The sequence below is a fragment of the Sitophilus oryzae genome, unplaced genomic scaffold, assembly GCF_002938485.1.
Source record: "Sitophilus oryzae breed Bouriz unplaced genomic scaffold, Soryzae_2.0 scaffold_1536_pilon_pilon, whole genome shotgun sequence".
Lineage (NCBI taxonomy): Eukaryota > Metazoa > Arthropoda > Insecta > Coleoptera > Curculionidae > Sitophilus > Sitophilus oryzae.
The window spans coordinates 178,213-194,520 of record NW_022146210.1 but is presented as its reverse complement, the minus strand read 5'-3'; the positions used below and the strand labels follow the sequence as shown (position 1 = coordinate 194,520).

The 16,308-nt window shown below is 36.1% G+C and overlaps 4 protein-coding genes across 4 annotated transcripts; all 4 read right to left on the bottom strand.

Moving 5' to 3' along the window:
- Window positions 1-860: 860 nt before the first annotated feature.
- LOC115878897 (myb/SANT-like DNA-binding domain-containing protein 3) lies at window positions 861-2,128 on the bottom strand. The gene is made up of 6 exons (XM_030895507.1): window positions 2,119-2,128; window positions 1,860-2,064; window positions 1,489-1,691; window positions 1,323-1,382; window positions 1,170-1,268; window positions 861-1,111 (listed from the first exon to the last, which is right to left on the bottom strand). Exons 1-6 carry the CDS (start codon window positions 2,126-2,128, stop codon window positions 861-863), a joined length of 828 nt encoding a protein of 275 aa, XP_030751367.1.
- Window positions 2,129-11,159: 9,031 nt separating this feature from the next.
- On the bottom strand, window positions 11,160-11,795 carry LOC115878896 (piggyBac transposable element-derived protein 4-like). Its single transcript, XM_030895506.1, has one exon. It carries the CDS (start codon window positions 11,793-11,795, stop codon window positions 11,160-11,162), a length of 636 nt encoding a protein of 211 aa, XP_030751366.1.
- A 20-nt stretch (window positions 11,796-11,815) lies between these two features.
- On the bottom strand, window positions 11,816-12,742 carry LOC115878895 (piggyBac transposable element-derived protein 4-like). The gene has a single exon (XM_030895505.1). The coding sequence runs from the start codon at window positions 12,740-12,742 to the stop codon at window positions 11,816-11,818; it is 927 nt and encodes a 308-aa protein (XP_030751365.1).
- A 1,922-nt stretch (window positions 12,743-14,664) lies between these two features.
- On the bottom strand, window positions 14,665-16,015 carry LOC115878937. The gene has a single exon (XM_030895548.1). The coding sequence runs from the start codon at window positions 15,667-15,669 to the stop codon at window positions 14,665-14,667; it is 1,005 nt and encodes a 334-aa protein (XP_030751408.1). The 5' UTR covers window positions 15,670-16,015.
- Between the last annotated feature and the right edge of the window lie 293 nt (window positions 16,016-16,308).

The following is a 16,308-nucleotide window of genomic DNA, read 5'->3' as shown; positions in this document are numbered from 1 at the left end:
TGTCATTTATTGCTCATCTTTGTAGTACACAGGTGTCAAATGCATTTACTGTCTCTCAGAAATAACAACAAAACTTTTTTCCTTTTTAACGTGAAATATCTAACAGGCGCGTTAAAAGCTTATGATACATCTTAAACTTATTATGTTTAAAAAACTGTTTATTTTTTCCGTTACCGTAACGTGTTTTGACTAACGTGTTTGATACATATTAGGGCTGAATATGGATGTTAGATCAATGGAAAGGGCAAAAATACTACCTAATGAGTCATTATACTTAGTTTAATGCTTAAATGCTTACAAAACATATAAAACAGTTTATTCATTTATTATAAACAAATATTTTAATTCGTCGTCTCCGCTTCGTTCATATTCCAATTTCTTGTAAAAGTCGTGAAATCTTTTCGGCACCCATTTAAGAAGTTTTTGTAAGTGGTTATACTTTTTTGCAGATATTGGTTTAGAACTCTCTCGAATTGGTGGAATTTCCATAGGAGTGTAATCTAATCTCTAATTTGATTTGTTTCTTCTGTGAAAGTCGTCTTCCAAAAGATCTTTATTAAAATCGGTTTTGTGGTAGAGAATTCCAGGGTTATTTCTCCTAACTTGCAAGTGAACTGCATGAGATATCAGAAATTATTAATTGTAGTAAGAATGTGTTGGTTGTAAAATTTCCTTATGATTTTATAAATTTATTTTGTTTTTTATAAATGTCATAAGCATTACTTTAATTTGTGTTTAAATTTTTGTGGTTAAAATAATGATAGAAATATAGTCACATTGCTCGATTGTTAATATTATTAGTACTATAATGTTGTTACTTGTTAATTAAAATAAAACAATAAAGTTTTATGGTAATCTATTTAGATATTTTTATTTTTAAACAATTGCATGTGTAGCATAGCTAGATCAGCCTCTATCTCGGCCTTTTTTCGCGATGCTGTGGCTGTCCGCAAGTTTTCCTCCTCTACTTTTTTCCTTAAAACTGCTGCCTGCAGGTTTTCCTCCTCAATTTTTTGTCGAATACTACGTAGTTGGAGCTGTTGTTGGATGCTCTCCTCCACCTTCCTCATCCTTATGTCTGCCTCTTTTTGGGCAGTCCGACCTTGTCGCCCTGTAACACAATTATTAAAATCAATACCATACGAGAATATTGTATATTATTTATTTACCAGTTCCACTAGCCGTTTGTTTGGCAGCACATAATGGACGGTCAGCTGTGAAGGTGGTGGTCTTTGGAGTAGCATCGACCATTTTTTTAATGCTCAACCCTAAAAAATAAATTAAATTAAAATCAAGCTAAGCATAACTTACTTTAGAATTACCAGAAGTGGACGGATAAATATCCTCTGGTTCCTCCCCTTCTTCCAGAACCAGTTCATAGCCTAAAAATAAATATAATAATTAGACAAATGTATTACAATTAACAAGTTAAAAAAAGAAAATTTCTATAAAAGATTATCGGTTTCAAAGAAAATGTAACAAACGTACCTTGCATTGTAGCATCTGACATTTCCTCTGCCATTTGTCTCTCGTAGACGCCTATCATGTCCCATTTACACGTCATCATCACATCTGCATGTGGTGCCGCCACGCTAACTGCTTCCATCACAGGGTCCTGTGACTCGGAAGGCTCTGGACCTCCACCAGTAACGAGGCGCTGGTATTTCACCTCCGTATTAGCCTTCCTTTTCCTAAAAAATATATATTTGCATTTATTATGACTAAAACATTTTTTACAAAAATTAAAAGGTTTCTGAAAAGGTTATAACATAATAAAGTATACAAAGAGAACCATATAGTAATAAATATAAACTTTAATCAAGTTTCAAAAAAGGTACCTTTATTTTAAATTATTCCACAGCTTTTTTAGCTGTGTAGCAGTGTGTCTCACGGTTATCATTGTGGCCTGGGCGTTGTACTCCGCAGCGATTTTGTCCCACGCGCGCTGCTTCTGCTGGAGATTGCTGGCATCAGTTTTTTTATTTTCCAGCACAAGTTGATACTTGTCCACTAGATTCGCCAACAACAACTTTTCATGGTTGGTGTATGGCGTCCTTTCACTTGCTACAAAATTATAATGCTACAATAAAATATTCTTTTCTAAAATCTTCAACTTACCTGAACTCATTATAACAGCAAAATAAAAACACTAAATCACCACAATACACCAAAACCCTTTTACTTTTACGCTGGACGCGCGTTTCGCTAACCATGTTAGCATCATCAGCAGATGATTATAAACTAAAGTACAATCTACAAGTTGAGCGTTTATATACTCGCTCAGTGGGCACCGAGTGGGCGTGGCAAAATTTAGCCAACCGAGTCAGATCCCACTGAGCGTAACAGTTAGATTTCCGCCACTATTTGGACCGTTAATTGGACCGTTAACTCTGTTCATACTATCTTTACATTTATTAATTCTGATGCTTTCATATGCATCTAATTGCCTGTAATTTGAGACTTGTTTAATTAATTTTAAATTATTAAGATCTATACAATGTTCTTTATCAACAATATGTTCGGCAACGCAAGATTTATCCGGTCTACCATATCTTATCTGAGCTAAATGTTCTTTAAATCTAGTTAATATTGATCTTCTAGTTTGCCCAACATATTTCTGATTACAATCTTTACAAGAAATTTCATAAATGCCCGACCTTTCCAGTGGAGGTGTTTTATCTTTTGGATTACCTAATAATTGTTGTAATTTATTATTAGCACTATACACAAGTTTATAATTGACATTCTTAAAAATTCCTTTTAGACCACGGATAACTCTCTATCAAACGGTATCGAAAAATATTTAGACGTATCTTTCTCCACTTGAAAAGTCGAATTTTCAGAAATCATTAACCTATACCTACGTTTTCTACTTAATTTATCAACTAGTGAAGGAGAATATCCATTACACTCAGCTACATTCCTAATGTAATCTCTTTCTATTTCATATCTTTCGTTGGAAAGTGGGAAACTAAGAGATTTAAACTAGCCATTTTATGTTCAACACTATGATGTGATTCATTAGGGATATATCTGCGTGTGGTCGTATTTTTCCTATAGATATCAAATTCCAGGCAATTATTAGTATTTCTAATAACTAATACATCTAGAAATGGAATCTGTCGTTGTTCTCAATTTCATGCGTAAATTTAATGGAAGGAAAACGATTATTTAACTTAGAAATAAAATTATCTATGGTGTCTTAATGTGTGTCAAAAACAGCAAAAATATCATCCACATACCTAAACCATACTCTTGGAAAATACTTAAACTGATTCTTAGCCTCCACTTCAAAGCTGCTCATGAATAAATTAGCCGAAAATGGAGACAATGGATTACCCATTGCTGTACCTTCCCGCTGTTTCCAAAAAGTTGTTATTAAATTGAAAACAATTTTGTTTCATACATAACGATGTAAGCTCAATATATTCACTCACAGTTTTGTTGTCGAGACCATTTGCGTTCAGTAATTCCTTCAAGTAGCCTAAAGTATGTGGAATTGGAACACTTGGGAACAACGAAGATACATCAAAGGAGACCAAAATTTCACCTTCATGCAATGTTATATCTTTTTCATGCAATGTTATATCTCGGTGCCCACTGAGCGATTATAAAAACGCTCAACTTGTTGATTGTACTTTAGTTTATAATCATCTGCTGATGATGCTAACATGGTTAGCGAAACGCGCGTCCAGTGTAAAAGTAAAAGTGTTTTGGTGTATTGTGGTGATTTAGTGTTTTTATTTTGCTGTGTAACACCAAAGGTTCCAACCCTCAACTGTAATCTCATTATAACACTCACAGAATAGAAATAAAAAACAACTAAAGACAACAGACCACAACTAAATTTGAGAAACAACTGATTGCCTTGACAGTTGGCGTAAGAATGACGCGTCGCGTCGCAGTACAGAGCACATCTAAACAAATCAACAAAGAAAATAAATTGTTAAGCTGTGGTTTTGTCTCCCAAATATTGCTCTGTGGCAATACTTAAGCAATGTGCTTGCCGTTCTTGAGTACGCCTCAAATTACACATGCGCAGTTTGTCGCTTTCTTGATCAAGTCTCGTCTATAGTACGCATTTTTCATCTAAGGCCATGCTCAAGCCTGAGATCGACTCAAGTATCGACTATAGGTACGGCAATTAGCGCAGTAGGGAAATCGGCGCGGTTTAGTTCGATTTCTCGCATTAAATCTACAGCGACCAAAACCGATCAAAACTCTCTTAAGGTGCGTATCCACCAACGAACTTGTCGCTAACAGTTCGTGAACAGCTACATACGCTGTTCGCGGTCAGTTTGTCAACAGTTTGTGGAGAGTTCGCAGTTCTGTTAGCGAACTATTTACAGGATACCATAAATTGTTTGCTTTAGTCGATAAAAGTCGATGATGCAGCTGGATTTAAAATTTTTTGTCGTATGTCAGTTACTGATTTTGAGTATTTACTTAATTTAGTTGGACCTAAAATTGCAAAGCGTAATACCAACTACAGAGATGCGATTCCCTTACATGAATGGCTGGCAGTCACACTACGATTTTTGGCTACAGGGGACTCACACTAGTCTGATGTATGTATCTATTTAAAATATCAAAACAAGTGATATCTAGAATTGTCCCCCTTCTCGGGAGACATTCACTTCTGCGGCTAACTCTACCCATGCATCAAACTTTTTTGTCTTATTTCTATAATCAGTTAATTTCACATTCCACAAAACTTCTTCTCGATATTTTTCTATTAAGCATAAAACTTTTTCATCTGTCCACTCCATAATCAAAATGCTAGTAGACTGACGACGCGATACTGTTGAAACAAAACGACTGATTGATCGGCAATAGCGTCTATATACATCCTTTGCATCTGCACGGCGTTTCTTTTCTTATGTTTCTTTTCGAACATTCCTTGCGTCGCAAAAAATATGTTTTTCGTTTATAGATTTTTGGAGCCGGAATCTTTTCTGGAAAATGCTGCTGAACCACCTGATTGACCGCCTCTGGGCTTGATAATCGGGTTTTTACCGAAAGTTATATTAGAAGGAACTTGCAATAAATTGTAGTGCAGTGCAATAATAGTAGTTATTTTGCAAATATAACTTGTTTTATTATGGTTCAAATAAGTTTACAGAACTTCAGAAAGATACAAGATTACTTAGTTCTACGTATAGTTTCCCGATCTAATCTAAAACATGCAAAATATAATAATACTTACGTTTTCTTTCTAATTTTCGAGCAGCGAAAAAGAAAACATGCACCCAAAAAGTCACTTTTTGTGCGACTAATGGAAGCGCAATGTAAATAAAGGTGGTTATAGCTGTCGCACGGTGAGCTATTGACCCAGTTTAGGTGGTCAAAAATATCTGAGGATAGTGAAGTAACTAACTTGTTGGTTTTAACCAGAATTGAATGTAAGAGTCAAAATTTTTGCTGTTTTCAAAGATCTCACTAACTTTTTAAAACAAAAATGTCGAAAAAATAGATTTTAATAAAAATATATATTCTTAAGGAAAATTACAACTAAAAATTTAATCCGAACTTGAGGAAAACCACGAAACTTCATCTGATGAATGTTTTTCTTCACTATGACCTTCGTCGGAGACGATTCGGTTCTAAGGGTTGTGCTAGCCAGGGTTCATCTGGAAGAATTTTTTACAAGTTTTCTTTTAGAAAAGGTTTTTTTCTCGTCTTTTTCTTCTTTGGTTGTGGATATGTCATGATAAAAATAGAAGGTAGTAAAAAAGCAAACGATTTAATATATCCAGTTAATGGATTCTCTTAGAAAACTTTCTGCAAAGTTTTGTCGATATAGATCTAATATGTTGTATTTCTGGCTTTCTGGCAGCCTTCACAGCTGTCCGATGGGAAGAATGGCATGTTCTATTACCTCTACCCCATGCACAAGTAATTTGTGCATAGTAGGTGTCATTGGATGCCAAGGATAAAGTGCTACATATAGTTCGGAGGTCTCTCTTGCATAACAGGCAAATTTTTGTGTATTCACCCTATAGCCACTAGAAATGACTTCAAGAGTTACTTTAAACCGATGAATAAGGGTTATATCAATTCCGGTAATTTTAGAGGAGACTTCTGGATCGGCAAAAAACCTGCGACTGGTGTTTCCATCGTTTGTATTTCCAAAACCTTGTTTTGACATTCTATCCATCTTTTTTTAAATTCGGCTTGCAAACGTGAAAAATTGTGCTTAATTTCTCTTTTTTGATCTTCAGAAAAAGCATATGTGAGAAGATAATTTTGCAAAAATACCAATTTTTCGTCAAATATTTTCAAATTTTGTTGACTCATCAGATTAAAAAGTTGATTTCGGGTGAAGATCTTATCTCCAGCAGGTCCTTAATTAGATGTACGTCACAAAAAATAATAAACTGCGCTACTTTTTAAAAACTAGATTTTTTTCAAAAAGTGGCGGCATTTGGCGGCTACTTAATATCAAGTTTTGTAGAAGAGGAAAGGCTTTTTTTAAATGATCAAAGTTTTTTGTCGGGAAATGCAAGGAACCACATAACAACTTTAGACGTTTAAAAAAAAAAGACTCAAAAAAAGTTAATATACCTTTCACTAGACGTAGCTTCAAAAAACCAACGAGATTAATTTGATTAATGAAAAAGTCCTATATTTACCTGCTTCATCACAATTCATATTCACTTTTGGAAACAAATATATAAAAAATAACATTTATTAATTTAAAATAAAGCAATTTTTAAGCGGAAAACACTCTCCTTGTGAGACAGACAAATTGGAACTAGTTCTAAATACGAATAAAAAAGGAAATACGAAGGGAGAGCAAATCTCCTACTTTATACACACTTTCCAGGTAGCATACCTATTGATACTTATGTAGCTGCCACTGAACCCCACAAGCCTTGCAGGGAAGATTGGGAAGTGGCCAAGCTAGTAATAACAGAACAAAAGCTGAAATGGGCGATCGACACCTTTCAGCCCTATAAAGCAGCAGGAGTGGATGGGATCTTTTCTGCCCTTCTAAAGGAAGGTCAGCAAATAGCTACTCACCATATACTAAGCATTACAAGAAGCAGTCTAGCGATGGCATGTATACCAACCACATGGAGAAGAGCAAAAGCAATCTTCATACCCAAAATAGGCAAAACTGACTGGACAAATCCCTAGTCCTAGGCCTATTAGTCTAACATCGTTCATACTAAAAACGCTGAAGAAAGTAGTTGACAACCATATTGGAGAAAATCATATAAAGGTTAAACCACTGCATGATAGTCAGCATGCATATAGAACGGGCAGATCCACAGAAACTGCTCTGTACCAATTAACGGAGCTAATATAGACAAGTCTGGATAGCAAAGAAACAGCAATTTGTGCCTTCTTGGATATTGAGGGGGCGTTTGACAATATACCACATAAGGTGGTCAGGCGATCTCTAGAAACAAGAGGGGTGAACAGAACTATTATTCGCTGGTTTTGGGAGATGCTGTCAACACGAGAGGCTCAGATGGGTACCAAAACTGTAGCTGTTAAAACAACGCAAGGAACTCCACAAGGTGGAGTAACCTCCCCTTTGCTGTGGAGCTTGGTAGTGGATGAACTACTAGACGAATTAACTCTAGCGGGAATACACTGCATTGGGTATGCAGATGACATAGTCATGATCGCTCGGGGGAAACATGAAGGCACCCTGTGTGATATTATCCAAAGACGACTCCGTATCACTGAGAGATGGTGCAGGACTGTCGGGCTGTGTATCAACTCAGACAAAACCGCGATAGTGCCATTTACCAGAAAGTGAAGTCTGAAAAACTTGAAAAGAATCCAACTAGATGGAAAGGAAATACTGCCATCACAGGAAGTTAAATATCTGGGTATAACCCTGGATAGTAAACTCATTTGGAACAGGCATATTAAGAACACTACCAGCAAAGCCACAAAGGCTCTCATGATATGCAGAAGACTGGCCAGAAATAGATGCGTAGGCTGCTCCCCTAACATTTTGCGCTGGATGTATACCATGATAGTAAGACCCATGATTACCTATGGAGCAGTTGCCTGGTCACAAAAACTAGAGCAACGGATGGCAAGGCTAAACCTATGCAAAGTCCAGAGACTAGCATGTGTTTTGCATCACAGGAGCCATGAGAACCTGTCCAACAGCAGCAATGGGAGGTCATTCTAGATCTAACACCACTGCACATTGTCATTGGTAGATATGCCAATGCGACAATGATTAGAATGGTCACTAACGGAATTAGTACTGGGAGAATTGTCAGATCAGGGGCTTGGAACACCCTCAAAAAGGAAGTACCACTCCTGCAACTCCCAGTGGACGATATGCCAAGAACGTACAACTTTGACAAACATGTCAATGTAGTATTGAGCAATAAGAAGGATTGGAAGAGCGAAACGCTTGCCCATCAGTTAAAAGACCATACCATAACTTGGTATACTGATGCTTCCAAATCCAATACGGGAACAGGGATCGGAGTGTTTGGGCCGAGAGCTAATTACTCCGAACCAATGGGCCCTAGTATCCTACAGGCAGAAATCTACGCTATCGAGAGATGCGTACAACTTATCTTAGATAGGAACTATCGGACACAAGAAATAGCCATCTTATCTGATAGTCAAGCAGCGTTAAAGGCGATCAACTCAGTATCAATCAATTCGAAATTGGTCAAAGAATGCATAGAGAAGCTGAATAAATTAGGCAAAGAAAACAAAGTCCTCCTACACTGGGTGCCTGCTCACCAAGGGATAGAAGGCAATGAAAAAGCAAATAATCTAGCTAGGAAAGCAGCGAACACTCCACTAACTGAACCAGAACCGTTCTGCTTTCCAAGTGGTAACCAACTCAAGGCGGAACTCAAGAACTTGGAAGATTCCATCCGCAACCTGGAATGGAAATTTTCCAATGGTCTAAGACACTCGAAGAAGTTTCTGAGGGCTTATGATGAAGAAAAATCACAGATCTTCCTGGGTCTGAGTAAGAACAATCTTCGGATTGTCACGGGGTTTTTAACAGGACACTGTCTCCTCAACGAACACCTCAGTAGATTGAAACTAAGAAGAAACGGCGAATGCAGATTCTGTGGGGAAGATGGGGAAACACCAGTACACCTCATCACTGAGTGCGCCGAGATGACAACCATTCGTGCCATGAATTTTGGTACGACTGATATTGGAGATGGAGAACTACCCTCTATAAAACCGTCCCAGATACTGGCTTTTGTCAAACCCCTGGGACTGTATGATGAGTTATGATTCAAGAAAGGGGGACACAATGGATCTCTAAGGTCGAAGTGATTAACCCCCCTCCCACTCATTCTAAATTCTAAAAATTCTAAAATACGAATACCTGTTTGTATGGCAAAAAGCAAGTTATTTTTAGATGCCTTATCTCCTGGGCTTCAAGATAACATTTTTCGTTGGCCATAAAAATTAATTTTTAAAAATGACCTTTTGGCCGGCTAAAATGAGCAAATATATCACCGTGCGTCGTAACAAAATATAAACAGACCTGCAAGTATTTCGCACGTGGTCAAATCTAACCCGTAAATGGGACAATTTATTGGTTTTGAATGGTCCCTGTTAGGACAGTTTCTTCTACCTATCATAGGGCACCTCCAAATATGTGACGGGGCCAGCCGTCGCACAGCGGGATATTTGTAAAAATTAGGCGGTCAAATGTATTTTATTGATTTTAATTTGGAATAATAGCAAACTAATGTGAAATTTTGTAATTTACACGATTTGTATGGGTAAAAAATACAATATAAGAATAGCAGAAAGAGGAAAATATGGAAATTTAATTGTTAACTCTAAAAAAATACAAAATAATTATAAATTCCCAAAAACCTTGTCCATTTTTAGTTAGATGATGATTCCCCGTCAGAAGAAAACGTATTAGATGGATCGTCATCGAGGGATCTTCTGTTGTTATCAAACTAACTTTGATGCAGTTCGATGTCTTGCATGCAATTGCATTTGAGGCGCGTAGGTAAGTAACTTGGCATCTGTTTTAGTAAGAACTTCCTTGGCCTTTCTTCTTTTACTTCTCTCACTCAATTCAAAAAACGACTTTTTAGGTCTTCCCATGTTTGGCACTGCTTTTGGCAAACAAAAAGATGTTTCAAGCCACGTAGCATTTTTTTGAGAAAATAATTTTTCTGAAAACTTGCTTCTGTTCATTTTTTTTAACTCGGCCCTAAATCTTGAAAATTTATGTTTTATTTCTTTTTTACAGTCATCCGAGAAATAATCGTAAGACAGTAAAAAGTTTTTTTAAAAAACACAGTTTTTCTGTTATATTTGGCAATTCTTATTCGTTCATTATATATCAAATAATTGCTTTTTGGTGAATATCTTCACGCCAGATGGTCCTAAAATTAAATAACGAAATAAAAATTAACAAGTTTTATAATTGTGTGAAATTACATGATTTTTTTAAAAAGAAAAATCTTGGAAAATCGGATATTATCGGGTCTAAACTTTTTAAATATGTGTACTAGACAATTTAAAAAAAAAATAGGCGGGAAATACACGGAACTATAATAAAAACCTAGCATTACTTAAAATTTAAAACGTCAAATCTTTTAAATTTACTTTTAGGAACAGTTACATCGAATATATTGAACAACATATATTAATAATTTGTAGTATTTACCTGCTTCATCAATATCCATATTAACGTTTTCAAGAAAAGTAGCTACTACAAAAGGTATCGAATTTCAAACTTTGTCTTAATAACTCAAATAAATATGCTTGTTTTGTATTGAGGCATGGAAACAAAAACAAAAATTCCTTAACTCTTTGAAGGGCAACATTTGTCAGTATATAAAAGTGCTAGAGGGGCATGATTTTTTTCATTACTTTTTAATAAAAATATTTAACAGAACTAAGAACAAATATTCAAAATAAACTCTAAACCTATGAAAAACAATTTTTATATATAAATAATGACGTCATTACGTGGTACATATACAGTACCATTGCCCCAGTATAATTTTACTCGAAAGTGTGGAAGTCCTGGAAGCATGTCTTGTTTGCCCCCAGACAGAGAGGAACTCGATAAACCGAACATATCCAGTTGGTACGAACTTGCTGTTTTGATGTACTGCATTTTGCACATCGCCGCCGAGAATCTCTTTCCGGTTGATGGGAACTTTGGTTGTGCCTAATTTCTAGGGGAATGAATGGCTTAAACTGTTTTTTAGCAACTGTTTCCCACAGCTATAAGCTTTCCTTTTGTTTTTTATAACCAGGTCTGCAACTAGTCCTTGTGATACGCTTCTTCTAAACTCTTTCATGGATATTTTTGGCGAATGAAGTTCTTTATATAAAACGAAAGCGTTTACTACTGCTGCATCGAGAAAGTAGAAGAATATCCTGTGCCACCATTTTTTTGATTTCCTGTTTATTTTGTACAAATTCAGATTTTGATCAAATTTATCAACAAAATTCATGTTGGCGTTATAATCTGACAGCGCTTGCGGACAACGAACTTTGGTTGTAGTACCATTCTTTTCTTTCCTATTGACCTCAGTGGTTCCAAAAGGAGAATGAAAATTTGACAGTAAATAGACACTACGCTTATCTCTCCATTTAAAAGCTACAATTCTTGATGGATTGCTAAAAACTTCAAATTCCCCCCTCTTCAATTTTCGATCCGGTTTAAACACCGGCAAAGTTTTTCTCGATGGATTTACGGTACCACAGGCATGAATTAGTTTTTTCTTCAGGTCTTCCAGAAGTTCGGTACTATTGAAGAAGTTGTCGAAATAGACAATGTGCTCTTTATTTTCCAATCCATTGAGCATTTGTTTAATAACTCTGGCACCTAATTGTTTTTCGGCGTCCTCCGCTTTACCGGTATATATATATCAAATTTTTGACAGTAGCCATTTTTATTCGCTAAAATCCATACCTTGTATCCTCGTTTAATAGTTTTTTTGGGCATGTACTGTTTGAGCGAGCTTCTTCCTTTGAATTTTATCATTGACTCGTCTATTACAAGTTCCCTACTTGGAGCCATACACCTTTCAAAATTCTCAGCTAACGCAATCAATAATGGTCGCACTTTGTACAATTTATCGTAGTGGGCTTCTCCCTTTTTAGGCATTAGCACGTTATTATTGAGATGGAAGTTCGAAAGGAGCCAACTAAAGCGCTTCACAGGCATCAATCCACTTATGTAAGCATCATTTATATCAGGAGAAGTACTCCAGTAGTCCCTATAGCTCGGTAATCGTTTAATTCCCATTAATAAATTTATGCCTAGAAAGGTTTTTATTTCTGAGATTTCGGTAAGTTTTTGTTTGCTGAAAGACTGCTGTGCGTACAAATTTGTCTGGAATACTATGTGGTCAAGCAGACCATCATTAAAAAATAACTTGAAAAGTTTGTACGGAGTAGGATCAACCATTTCTCTCACAACAGGTTTAATTCCGGACTCTGACGTAAAGTTTGAGGGGGGTACTGGTTCAACAAGCTTAGACCAGTCGTTAGAGTTTACGGGTGGTACAGGAAGCAGATTAGTTGCTAAAATAGATAATGGCACGTTATCTTCTGGATCAGTATCAGAATCAGTAAAATTCAAAGCAGGTGTAGTTTGGTCCAACAGTATTTGGTCATCTTCATCTTCCGACTCACTAAATACAGACTCCGGCTCGGAAGGTATTGGCTCCGCGTCGTTATATATATTATTCAATTCATCTTGCAGGTCATCATAACTCCAACCTTTTAGCTTAAATGGTAACGAATCCATATCTTGAATATCTAAAAAATAATGTGGCATAATCAGGATAGAATATTTGCCTAAGCGTGCAACGGTACACTTATAGTACCACAACAAACTACCAAAATAAAACAAAAAAAAATATTTTTTTCTTGTACCAAAATAATATTATTGTTATAAATGATCAAATATATTATTATTACAGGAAAAGCACCTATATTTTATTATATTTCACTTACTTTTCTGTATATTCAGCAGACTTTCACTTGCAACCACCTTAACGCTATGATTTTATCAATAAAACTGATCGCAGAACCGAAACTGCCACGTGCAACAGTTTAAATCAACAAACCGTCAGACTGCGACCAATATTACGTTGGTCGAAAAAATGCTCCATTGCACAACTAGCTAAAAATGTTTGAAGGGGTGGTACATTTTTTAGACCGGTGCCCCACTAATACATATATTTTCCGGGTACAATTTTTATACCGGTGCTCCTCAAAGAGTTAAGGTGGAAAAAAACCATAATATATAGTGTATTCGTATGTCATCTTAACAATAATATTGCTGTTTCTTAAAAAAGGTCACATTTGTCAAATCAAATTTTGGCCACCTAATTTTTTCAGATACCCTTCTGTGCGTCGTTTGATTATAAGTGTAAATAGACGTGACGGCTTGGACCGTCGTTTCCCACACAAGTAACGTGAAATTGACGGCTATAGCAGTAGTGTCCACAAACGTGTTAAGCGATTACTAGGTGTCTGGGATAGGTCAGGTTCCTGTACAGCATTCAGAGCACGGCCAATTAAAAAATGACGCCTCAAGTTCGTTAAGATCATCAGTGAGTGGCGTCAAAGGCCGATAATTTAAAACTCCCTCTACCTGCACCAGGAATGTATAAAACTCTTCATAGGTGAGTTTCGCGTCATTTAGAATTCGTTTTAAATGTTGCTTTACCGATTTCACAGCAGCCTCCCACATTTCTCCGAAATGTGGTGATCGGGGAGGTATAAAATGCTACTGTATCTTGCTACGGTCCAGAAATTCCTGCATTCCACTGTTCTCAAAAACAGCACAAATAGAGGCGAGCTCATTATTGACTCCAATAAACTGAGTGCCATTGTCTGAATAAATACCTTGGCAAATACCTCGTCTGGCAGTGAATCTTTTCAATGCGGAAATAAAAGCTGCGGTACTGAGTTCTAAGCGAACAGCCTTAGTGGCCAAGCAAACAAAAACGCATATGTAACACTTTAGGAACTTTCTATTTTTGAATTTAGAGTCATTTAACAAAAAAGTCGCCCTCTTAAGTCCCCTTTTTAAGTCTCATTTATAAACTCGACTGTTGACAGTTGGCTTTGGCCGGTTTGGGCAGATCTAACCTTACATTTTTGTTTACTTTTTGCTTGAGAGTAGCAGAGTGTGTAGTACGATTTTAGAGACGAAAAGTGTTTAAAAGTTTTGGTTTTTGGTTCGAGATTGTTAATTATGGATTTGGAAAGTAGTGGTCTTCATAATTGAAGACTTGAAATGAAAACCGGGCTAAGTGCCAAAATCAAAATTTTGAGAAAATCAATGTTTTTTGTTTTTACAGTTTATTCTTCCATAAAAAAAATCCACAAAAAAATGTATACATTTATCATCTATAATACTTCAATCCTATAAAACTGATTTGTTAATGGGATCAGTTTGAGAGCCTCTATAAAATCAAAAACATGAAGTTTTGTAAGAAGTGATATGTGCCAACCTTGGGATTCAAAAACTGTGCTAAATGCCAACACCTCGATATACCATTGGCACTTATCCCATTTTTAGAATATGTAAGTAATAAAAAATAAAACAACTTTTTTTTTTTTATTTCAAAGTAACTTTAATGGAAATATTTTACAAAATAACAAGTAAGAACGAAATTTAAATTAATAGGTTCTCGTAAAAACGTCTATTTTCAGGCTTCAAAATGGTAAGACGGCTCGTAAATCAGGTTTCTTATTTTCTTTAATCTGATTTTGGCAATTGAGTTGCGGTACAACCATATCCCTAATCGATTGTTCCGTAACATTTTTCTTGAAAACATTGATGTTTTTCCACGCTTCCATTTCGTTTAGGGTTTCCCTAATTTTAACCTGTTTGGGATTGTCAGCTGAAACTTGAATCCATTTGGCTGTAGAAATTTTTGTCCTGGTTGTGTTTAAGGTTAAATCAGCGGCAGCCTTAAAGTCAAAGAAATCCTCAGCCTGCATAAGAGTTACCGTAAAGGGATTGTTTGGAGTTGCAGTTGCTATCAATCTTACTAAATCAAAAGGCACCTCGCACTTTTCGACTCTCTTTCTCTTCTCTATATGCGCGAAATCTCTATCGCAACTTAAAATAGAATGCCCTGACATTAAAACTTCTTGATTTATTTCTTGAAAGTATCCTTTCGTAACCAAGTAAATCCACAAAAACAGCAACATTTTGTTTTTGTTTTGGCCGACGCAATTATCGCTCCAAACCACCAGTTTTTGTTTTTTCGTAAAACCACTAAGTAATGTTTTTAAAACACAAGAGGCAATCTCATTCCCACCTCGTCCAGTTATTCCCTCGTGCCATAGATGCATAAGTCCCTTATTAGTGTCACCTACATGAATACCAAAATTATAACATGAGAGTTGTCGAAGATAAAACATTTGCCCATGTGTTAAGGCTGGAAGAGACAGCACTTGTTGTAGATCAATAGAAATGGAGCATGTGCCACTTAGAGGAAGTTGGGATAAGCAGTGATCTTCTTTCATGGTGTTCATTGCTTTTTCAGCTTGTCTATGATGCAGATCAAGTTTTCTCTTGCTCTCTTTGTCATTTGGATTTGCTTTTATCTTTATATTCAACAGATCGCAGGTTTTGCAGGTATCGGTTCGAGGATGGTGGAAGCTTAAATTTGAGAATTTTCTTTTGAAGATACTAAAGTAAAAACGGTACATTACTGCAGAATTAGGATGGCGGTCTTTAAATGAGTAATACAATCTACTGATATTTAGATCTTGACTTAAATATTCCTTCTGACTCTTCAACCTACTGTAATGGCTTTGTTCCCTTGGGAAGGAAGAAATGTGCTGAATTACCAAATCTTCATCTGCAGGTGAAAATTTTCTATATTTAGTTTTGTTTCCTCTACGCTCCACATAAGTAAATTCACCCTGTTTCTTTAACTTGACAAGAGTTTCAACGCGCCTTTTAGATATTCCAAAACTATGCAAGAATGTCTTCTTACATACCTGCACAACATCACCTGAGCCATTAGGTAATGTAAAGCAAACTGTGGCTTGCCTTCTACTTTCAGTAGAAACTTCATATGTTCCATGCCTCTTTTTTATAGGACAAACCGTCAAAAGGCCCATTATATACGAATTTTACTTTTACATTATCACTCAGCGCATAGAATTCCCTAAAGAGGGTACATTTTTGTTCATATGGAATATCAGCACACTTGTATCGGCACTTACAATCAACCTAAAACAAAAGTAAAATAAAACGTTTGAAATTAGATAAAAACCGCCATCTTACTGTTGCTGCTGGTGCGGCCTTGGTTTTCACGAATTCCTTATTGTTGCCAACGTATT

What these genes read in the sequence shown, in the direction of transcription:
- LOC115878937 (XM_030895548.1), bottom strand. Translation starts at nt 15,669, where the DNA reads ATGTACCGTTTTTACTTTAGTATCTTCAAAAGAAAATTCTCAAATTTA.
- LOC115878897 (XM_030895507.1), bottom strand. An exon ending in GTCAGATGCTACAATGCAAG is followed by an intron (nt 1,383 to 1,488) that starts GTACGTTTGTTA and finishes ATTTATTTTTAG; the next exon opens with GCTATGAACTGGTTCTGGAA. An exon ending in TATTTATCCGTCCACTTCTG is followed by an intron (nt 1,269 to 1,322) that starts GTAATTCTAAAG and finishes TTTATTTTTTAG; the next exon opens with GGTTGAGCATTAAAAAAATG.
- LOC115878896 (XM_030895506.1), bottom strand. Translation starts at nt 11,795, where the DNA reads ATGCTCAATGGATTGGAAAATAAAGAGCACATTGTCTATTTCGACAAC.
- LOC115878895 (XM_030895505.1), bottom strand. Translation starts at nt 12,742, where the DNA reads ATGGATTCGTTACCATTTAAGCTAAAAGGTTGGAGTTATGATGACCTG.